General features: G+C 36.1%; 1 protein-coding gene across 6 annotated transcripts; it reads left to right on the top strand.

Moving 5' to 3' along the window:
• Positions 1 to 222: 222 nt before the first annotated feature.
• Positions 223 to 6,906, top strand: LOC109012794 (type I inositol polyphosphate 5-phosphatase 10). Of its 6 annotated transcripts, XR_004798256.1 has the most exons (13): positions 302 to 516; positions 643 to 773; positions 1,090 to 1,163; positions 1,279 to 1,354; positions 1,957 to 2,044; positions 2,185 to 2,286; positions 2,674 to 3,208; positions 3,357 to 3,550; positions 3,653 to 3,761; positions 4,580 to 4,728; positions 4,802 to 5,118; positions 6,229 to 6,403; positions 6,488 to 6,906. XR_004798256.1 is itself a non-coding variant. In XM_018994609.2 (12 exons), exons 4-12 carry the CDS (start codon positions 1,131 to 1,133, stop codon positions 5,013 to 5,015), a joined length of 1,500 nt encoding a protein of 499 aa, XP_018850154.1. In that variant the 5' UTR covers positions 223 to 300; positions 432 to 516; positions 643 to 773; positions 1,090 to 1,130; the 3' UTR covers positions 5,016 to 5,805. The 6 variants fall into 6 exon arrangements, 5 of the variants coding, with proteins under 5 accessions (XP_018850154.1, XP_035540907.1, XP_018850155.1 ...); XM_018994609.2 differs by lacking the exons at positions 6,229 to 6,403; positions 6,488 to 6,906 and adding an exon at positions 223 to 300 and having other exon boundaries at positions 432 to 516; positions 4,802 to 5,805; XM_035685014.1 differs by lacking the exons at positions 6,229 to 6,403; positions 6,488 to 6,906 and having other exon boundaries at positions 4,802 to 5,805.
• Positions 6,907 to 9,347: the final 2,441 nt, after the last annotated feature.

The following is a 9,347-nucleotide window of genomic DNA, read 5'->3' as shown; positions in this document are numbered from 1 at the left end:
TCTGCACACACACACGTGGGCTCACTTTCCCTGTAATCATTGATTATCGTCTCTCTTTTTCTGACAAATACTCCTTTCCAGTCTTCTCTTCAATATAAAGTTCAAAAGCCACCCAGAATAGAGATGACAAAAAAGAAGCAGAAAATAAACTCTAAAAGGAGTTAGAAAAAGAGATCTCTTTTCTGCGGCAATAGAATAGAAAGAAAACAAAAACAAAAACAAAAACAAAGGATTAAAGCTGCCCAATCACAGCGTTTCACGAAAAGTGTTAGAAGTTAGGACTTTGAAGGGACGTGTGAGGTTGTATTTCCTTCCATTCCCACTTTTTGACTGTTTATTTTTATTTTCTTTAATTTTCCCCTTGATTCGGAAGAAAATCCCAAGTCCCCGTTGCACGTTAATCTTCAGCCTCTTTGGTTTCGTCCATTCAGGTCTTGGTAGAATACCCAGTTTTAAGCCATTAATTCCATTGTCGCTATCAGACAGACTATCGTTTCTAGACCATCGAATATTCAGGTTTTTTTTTTCCCCTTGTCTCCCCACATCTAACTCAATTTTCTATGTATGCTACTATGGTTCCAGGAAACTAGCATACACTATAATATTGCATGTTTATAATAAACGAATTGCTTGCCTGGGCAGTTGACTTTCTTGGGAAAACCCATTTGGGCTGTCAACCCCTCTCGTGTGTTGCCACCCTCTCCTTTTTTTTTCTTGAAAGTCTCTGTTCTTCAAGAAGGCCATAGTGAGAATGCGCAAATTCTTCTTTTCTGGTAATTTCTGATTCTTTACGTTAAGAAACGATTGGGTGTTTCTGTATGACTTCTTTCTGAATGTGAAGGTTCATGTCCTTCTTTTAATCTTTCTGTGGTTTGAAAATGTACATCTTCTTTTTCTTGATTTGGCCTTAAAGCAATGTTTTTTTGGTCGTCTTTAAATGAAGTTAACATCTTTCTCAAAAGGACTAGATGGGGCTTTTAGATCACGTTCTCTTCTGCATATCATAATCAATTTTTCAACCAATTATCAATGGCTGTATTTCTATTTTCTTAAACATTGCAAGTCTGAACAATTGAATGGTTTCTGAAGGTTTATGATTTGGGGTATGCCAGATTGATGCGATTTCAGAAATGACTCTTACGAGCCAAGACGGGAAGAAGAAGGTCTTTATTCTTACTTTTAAATCTCCCAGACTTATTTTTTATACATCCTTTTATCGGTTTTATGTATAATAGATGTCATTCATTCGGTCATTTATTCTTCTCCCTGTGATTTCAGTCATTCATTCGGAATATGTTTGCCAGAAGGGAGAGAAATGATAGGGAAATGAATAAAGGCACATTTGATTTCCCTGGTGAGTGCCATGACATTCCTGCTTAAGAGATTGGCATATCATCATTATATCTTTTTTTTTTTTTTTTGAAAGCATATTTCTGTGCGAATCCCTTCGTAAACGTGAATGTAATCTCTTTGTTGTATGGATGATACCGGCTGCTTTATCTAGAAAGTGAATGAATAACTTTTCCCCTTGAATGGATCTTTTCTTCTATTCTTTGTTTTGGTAATTGAATTTTGAAAAAATGCTCCAAAACCGAAACAGCTTAAATAGTAAGGAACCTCTTTTAAAAATAAAAATAAAGAAAAAGAAAAGGGAACAGTAATGGCAGAGAAAAAGAGCATGATGCCAATTTGCTTTAAAATGAAGAATATATTCATGTTGTAAATTTAAGCTAGTGTAAGTAAGGAATCAAGAATGGTACATCTCTCTCTCTCGGTGTTTTATGCAAGTTGATCCTTATATAGTTTCTGCTGTCGGTCAAAATTATGTGGAGTTTGAGAAGAGCTGGTTTTTTCAACTACACGGTCGGACTTACAAACAGTTTCTGTCTCAAATTGCTTTATTTCAATCATCTTTTTTTCATTATTTAATATTCTTCTGCTTGTTTATACTTGCAGAAGCAGAGTCTGATCCAAGGCTTAAAGGTCTAGCTTTTACTGGCACAGGACATCCGATGGCTCTTAGTCAAGATGTTCAGACTTTTAGGTACTGAAAAGATGATATTTTTCTTCCTTTTTGTGAGTTTCTTCATTTCATGGAGCAGCAGTGATATTTATGCACACACATATGTATATGTTTTTAAATTATTCTAACCTGAACATTCCATTTCTTGTTTTTGTATTTAGAGTCTTTGTAGCAACATGGAATGTGGGTGGGAAATCTCCCAATAGTGACCTTAACCTGGATGATATTCTTCACACAGATCAATCAGATATATATATCTTGGGGTACTCTCTCTCTCTCTCTCCCTCGCGCCCGTTTGTCATTTATTCTAAAAAAATGAATTCCTTTGACAAGTGGAATCCTCTGAGCCCTGAGGTGTCTCACATGGTGATTTTAAAACAACTTTACTGAAAAATTGTTGACAATACTCAATTTGGTTGTATGGCACTTGTTTTGATGGGGTGGACATAACAAAAAAGGAAAAAGGGGGAAAAGGAGAGAGATGAGGACTGAAGTTTTACTACCACCCTTGCAGTTTTACACAATAGTTTAGAAACAATCTACTATGAGCTCATAATCGGGGAATTTTTTTTATTTATCATAATTGAATTAAATATTTCCATGGTACTTGCTGTTCTGTCCTGTAGTCTGATTGTTTTTTGAATTGTCAGTTTTCAGGAAATTGTTCCTTTAAATGCTGGAAATGTCCTAGTCATAGAAGATAATGAGCCTGCAGCGAAATGGTTAGCCCTGATTAATCAGTCACTTAACAAATCATCGGAGCTGGCATCAAGTGGATTAAAACCCACTTCCTCCCTTGGTAGTTCCTTGTTCTTCTCAAAGTATTCCCTTAAAAAGATCAGTAAGACCTTTAGGACGGAGAGCGGAAGGAGGCTGAAGACTTGCAACTGCAATCTTGAATTAGAAAGGAAGCAGAGTAAGGATCTCTGTTTTCGATGCCAACAATCGCATATAAGCGAAGATGAATTTTCTTCAGAAGAGGATGATGATGTACCTAATGGAATTGACATTCCGGGAATTTCTTTTCCCTCAAGTACCAACCAGATGAATTACAGTCTTGTAGCCATTAAGCAAATGGTGGGAATTTTTGTCACTGTTTGGGCAAGGAAGGAGCATGTACAGCATATAGGCCACTTGAGGATCTCCTGCATTAGTCGTGGGATTATGGGCTGCCTTGGAAACAAGGTATTGTTGATTATTTTATGTCTTATATATGATTCGTAGATATTCATGTATGTGTATATATATTTATAATATATCTGATATATATTTGGGGATGTCACATGCTTACAATACCATATATGTCATTGTACTGCTGATTCTATCGTGTCAGGGGTGTATTTCTGTGAGCATGTCATTCCATCAGACAAGCTTTTGCTTTGTCTGCAGTCACTTGGCATCTGGAGAGAAGGAGGGGGATGAACTTAGGAGAAATATGGATGTCATTGAGATATTGAAAAACACTCAGTTTCCAAATATCTGCAGATCAGTTCACAGTAGGGTGCCAGAGAAAATCCTTGAACATGAGTGAGCATCTATGAAATTATTGTTTAAATAGTGTATTTGGTAATTCTTATATCAAAGCTTTTTACTAAATGTTTTCTTTACCACTTGGAAAAATGGCCTCAGTCGGGTCATTTGGTTAGGGGACTTGAATTACCGAATAGCTTTGAGTTACTCAGACACAAGAAAGCTCCTGGAGGAGAATGCCTGGGATGCACTTCTGGACAAAGATCAGGTAGTTGACTTTGGTATATGAATACAACAAGAATTTGGTTTGGAGGTTGGACAACATATGGAAGTCCAAATTTTGTTTCCATGTGCTTTATACAATTTGGACAGCCCCTTGCAGTTCATATTACAATTTTGTTTCTGATTCATCGTTACCTTTGAAAGAGCTATTATAGAATATGCTAGTAATCAATACATCTTCCAGGAAAATCTGAGGTCATATCATGTAATAGGAAACTGCATTCCATCACCTTGCTCTGATAATTTCCATTTTGCTATCATCAACCATGAACTCGTTCCTTCAAATGCATTGTTAATTACGGTTTAAGAAGATGACTTTATTCTCTGTAATCTTTATCGGCAGAACCTTATTTTTTTGTATCATTAAAACACCTAAAAAAATTAGACCAATGCTACACTTCATCCCAAATTTTATCATCCTCAGTCACACATGCCGATGTGCAGATTTTAAGTGGCTTTATATGTTTAGCATTTAAATAGACAACCACTTAAAGGGTGCCACATCAGCGTATGTGACTTGGGATGATGAAGAATAGGATGAAGAACTCATTTCTCAAAAAATAACAGTTCTTGGAATATTGAAGATTATAAAATGAGAAGTACTTGGCTTTAAATGATATGATAATCAATATAATACTTAGATAACAAAACAAAGTATTTTATTTTTTAGATCAAACAGCCTGGTAAAGCTTGGCTTGCTGGGACTTTTAAACAAATTCTCTGAGCTTTTGACTGCCTCTGTTGCCTCGTGCTTTCTTTGTTGCTTCATGTGCTCTACTCATTATTGTTTATTTACTTTTATAGCTAAAAATTGAAAGAGAAGCAGGGAGAGTATTCAAGGGATGGAAAGAGGGTAAGATCTACTTTGCCCCCACATACAAATACTCCTGCAATTCAGACACCTATGCTGGAGAGACGAAAAAATCAAAAAAGAAAAGGAGAACTCCCGCTTGGTATGTATAGAAAATATTTGTTCCGGCATAATTAAGAATTTTGTGCAAAAATCTGAGAAGTTAATAATTGCAGGTGTGATAGAATACTATGGCATGGAACTGGGATACGGCTGCTTTCTTACATACGTGGGGAGTCTAAGTTTTCTGATCACCGGCCTGTTTGTGCAACATTTTTGGTGGATGTTGATGTTGTATCAGGTGGATTAAAGAAGGGATTATCTGGCTCTAACATGAAAGTTAGGATTGAAGAGCTTTTACCTCCAACTAGAAATCTATTCATTGAATAAGGTGCAAGTTCATGCACAAAGTATTATGATTTTAGTTCTGTTAAGTGGTGACTTTAAGGAGGGGTACCACAGTGCCGAGAAAAAGCATGAAGAGGCTCAATAGGTAAAGAAAAAGAAGTGCGATTTTCTTGGTATCTTCTGTGGGTTCTAATCCTTATCATGGAGATGGAGCCTGTTTTCTGAGATTAGAATTATATAGCATGGTTTAGTTAGTTTCAGATCTTTTAGTGTTAGGAATGTTGTTTGATTGTTTCTCATATTTATCAGGTACTGGTGCAATTAACACAGTCATCAAAAGACTGAAGTAACATTCTAATTTTGTTTATCATGTGAGATTAAGTAGGAAGAAAAGCAGAGAGATTGGTGCGGAGTCATTGTAAGTTGGGCAACCTGTACAGCATTTTGAAACTGTGCTAGTGTAAATATGAAAGCTTCAAGGAGGTTTTCATCATTTGCATTGCATTTCAGATATGAAAGCACAAAAAAAAAAAAAAAAAAAAAAGGATGCATATATGCTCTGCTTGTGCAACTCAAAATTCAAATGCTTGTCCTCACTTTGTTTGATTTTAGGTTCACAAGTATTGACTGGACCTGATCTGTGTTGAACCGTTATTAATTGTAAATACAATATGTTCATTGTCAGAGTAATAAGAATCTGCCCAATTTGAATTGAATCATAGGTGAACAGAACCGAGTATTGATTATTTTATGAATGAGAGCATTTAGTTTCAAAGTTCTCTGTCACTTGCAAGTTGGACTGGTCAGATTATTATTTATTTATTGTTCCCTGTCAAATTTTTTTGTTGTTCCTGCGTCATTCACCATATCTTGGCATGCCATTTTAATGGTTGTAAATTAGTTAGCAGGTAGAATCCAAAGTCGACAACCAACCATTTGTAACTAAATCACGTGCATTATCACATGATTGATTGTAATGTAAACCAATCTATGGGAATATAGCTTTGGAAATTGGAAGCTGCAATAGTCAAAGATTCATCACATGACAAGCCTGCACTAATCTCTGTTTTTAATTAATAAGAGTTCCTCGATCCTAAGAAATTATCTTGGGAAGCTTTATTAGAAGTTGCCCAACTCATAATTTCCCCAAATCAGCAAGAAGATATCCTCTAGAGTCTGCAAATCATGACATCCAACTTCAAATCATTGAGTGCAGTAGTAATCTTTGCCATTACATTGATGCTTTCACTTGCAGTTAACATGACTCAAGCCAGGGTTCATCCATCTTCTATGTCTTCAACATTGCCTTCATCTTCTCAAGACCTCCTACATTCACACTCGGAACAGAAGAATCCGAGTACAACTGGCCGGCCTGTGGTTGACAGTCTTCGAAGAATACCTCCTAGTGTTCCCAATCCCACGCAGAACAAGTAATCTTACCTACCTTCGCGAGTATGCTCATGGCTTTTTCCAATATATCTGAAAATTTACACCAAGTCATGTTTCTGTTCTAGGTGGCCCAGGCCGAAGCCTCAGACAATAGGCTGAAGACAGCTTACATTAGCTTGAATCTGTCAAGGCTTAGATATGGGTCTGCATGCAAGATATAATATGCACTTATTTTTTTTATATTCAGTTATGTTAGTTTAGAAGTAGGCTAGCTATCTGTGTCTGTCTATCTATAACTACTTTTACTAGGCGAAATATAATTAAGATTAGGAACAACAGAAAGAACAATGCAAAATGACATTATCTTCAAAAGCAATGCACCTAGCTAGCTAGCTAGGAACAACAGGCCGTTTTGATGCTTTGTAAGATAGCTTGTAGTCATGTAGCCAGGTACGTACGCAGCTTATATATTGTGCTTTTGTAACTTGAAAAGTTATGTATTCATGATTCATCTAATGTAATCAGCAATATGTTTAACGAGTAATCTTAGAGATAAGCTACTATAGCAATACACACTTTGCACTCACTGCGTGGTTGCTTCTAGTTAATTGTTCCCAACACTCACTTTGGGAGGTGTGTGGTCTGCATGATGCCACATCATCTGTACAAAATGGATGCTCCTAATAGTAGCTTCTATCTATATTTATTCATGTTTAACTTCTGAAAAGTTCTTCAGGAAGTTGCGTCATACGTGTGTGTGTGTGTCGTTGACAAGACCTCGTCTGCCACAAATTCGATCGTTGTCACCTATAGCTAGGATGTTCTGATAACCCAGCAAAAAGAAATAATCTTGAGAGAAGCCACTGTTTGGGAGCAACCACTTTGCACATCTTATGTGGCATCATCCTAACCATCCATCTGGAAAGAAGAAATTAGTGGATTATAGTGTGTGCATTGTGTACACCACTACCGTGGATGTTATCATTTAAGAGATCATTACCGTTGCTGGCTTTGGTTTGATTTTTTCTTGAATTTGGATGCTTGTAGGTAAGCCGTTTAGCTTTTAATGCTTATTAAAATGACGGTTGATTGGCTGCCTTGATGATCTTTTTTGCCGTTCCTTTTGTAAAACGTCAGATTTTTTGTCAATTTACTTTTTCATTGATTACTTAGTTGCCTGGGAATAACGTTTGCTTTAAAGGCCGAATGGTCGTTTAAGAGGCTAATTCAGTTGATTGTTTTTTCCCGTTATGTCTACTACGTCCAAGTCGTTTTTTGTCTAATTTATATATTTGTGTAGTTTTGCGGTTAGTATGAGATAGTCATATACTTTAGAGTAAGAGAGATAAAAATAAGTTTAGTGAGTATACATTTTTTAAAATATTTTTAGATAAAAGAAATGTGTTCTGTTGAGTGAAGCTTTGGGCTCAACCACTTGTGTAGAGTAAGTTTGAGTTATACGACGATTAGTTGGACTGTTGTATCCTGGATGAGTCGAGTCAAGTCAAGAAGATTTCTGCTGCACAGATTAATTTGAGATTTTGTACACTGCAGAAGACTTAAATCTCCTTAAAGAGAGTGAGATTTCCGTACCTCAATCCTAACTGGCTTCGTCTTAATTTTAATTTCATTGTAATTTTTATTATATTATTATGTATTTCACCAACAATATATATCGTACTTAGTGTAAGCTCGGGATTCAGATTCTCTCGATCGGTTAGAGATTATTATATATAATTTATATATAATGTATATATATGAGGTACTACTACTGGAGATCAGGACTAAATTACTAATTCACTTTAGCAGATAATTAAGCTACGGATTTATATATTGACTATTTTATTAATTTGGAGATTGAGATTTAATTAATTTCCTCATGATGATGTTGGGAAGTGAATGATTATTAATAGACATTAAGCTCATCATGCTATATATTACTCTAATAGAATATATTTTTTAAGTGAATTAATCTCGTAAAATGTATTAGTTAATATACAGGATATTAGTATTTGCTTTTAGATCAACAATGGAGCCACCACAAGAGTTTGGACAGACCCTTAGATACCTACCTTATCAGTCAATCCACTTCTACTGGATCCCACTAATGTTGTAGTGGATCACTCTATAACTGTATCAGAGCTAACTCTAGAAGAGCCAAGACGTTGGAACACCCTTCTTCTCAATACTCTCTTCTCGGAAACCACCATCAGAGAGATCCAAAAAATCCCATTAGCCAACCAAAATTTCCAACACATACCTGATAAACTTCAATGGCTTCATCATACTTCTGGTAATTTTTCGGTAAAATCAGCCTATGCCGCCCTGGTCCAATAGAATGGTACAGCTTCTATCAGTAATCTGCCCATTAACTAGAAGGCCCTTTGGAAAATGAAGTTACAAGATAGACTAAAGATGCTCATTTAGAAGATATGCCACAGTATCCTCCCCACAAAAACAAAGATCAGTAAAGCCATTGCACTAGATGAAGACCAAATATGTTGTCCCCTTTGCAAAATTGAAGCTGAATATCTCCTTCATCTATTCTTAAAATGTGTTTTTTCTAGAGTGCTATGGAGACAATCAAAGTGGCCATTGGATATCTCTCAGTTTGCAAGTCAATCAATTTCTAATTGGATCAACATCATCATTAATCCAACACCCACACTGAAAATCCCAGAGGAAGAGCAGCATGATTTTCAAATATTTGCTACAATTGCAATTGATCAGTTATGGTTCCTAAGAATCAGTTTGAGCATAATTTAGCAACACCCTCAATCTCAGCATATGTTGAATCAGTGATTAAAATCTCTAATCAGCATATCAGAGCATGGGAAAGACAAGAGAATCAGATTGAAGAAACTGAAGAACGACACCCTGATGGCTATCAACTACTAACTTTTGATGTGACAACTAAACAAGAGGGGTAAGTCCTTGCATCTCTTTGTTGGGGCGAAAATGGGACTTTATTATTTGCTAAAATTG

Source organism: Juglans regia, chromosome 14 (assembly GCF_001411555.2).
Source record: "Juglans regia cultivar Chandler chromosome 14, Walnut 2.0, whole genome shotgun sequence".
Lineage (NCBI taxonomy): Eukaryota > Viridiplantae > Streptophyta > Magnoliopsida > Fagales > Juglandaceae > Juglans > Juglans regia.
The sequence above is the reverse complement of the archived record's forward strand: the minus strand, read 5'-3'. Positions and strand labels throughout refer to the sequence as shown.

Bases quoted from the DNA above. Each gene is read 5' to 3' on its own strand.
- LOC109012794 (XM_018994609.2), top strand. From the start codon at position 1,131: ATGACTCTTACGAGCCAAGACGGGAAGAAGAAG. The intron at 1,355-1,956 runs GTGAGTGCCATG...TTATACTTGCAG, and splicing joins AGGCACATTTGATTTCCCTG to AAGCAGAGTCTGATCCAAGG. The intron at 4,729-4,801 runs GTATGTATAGAA...TAATAATTGCAG, and splicing joins AAAAGGAGAACTCCCGCTTG to GTGTGATAGAATACTATGGC.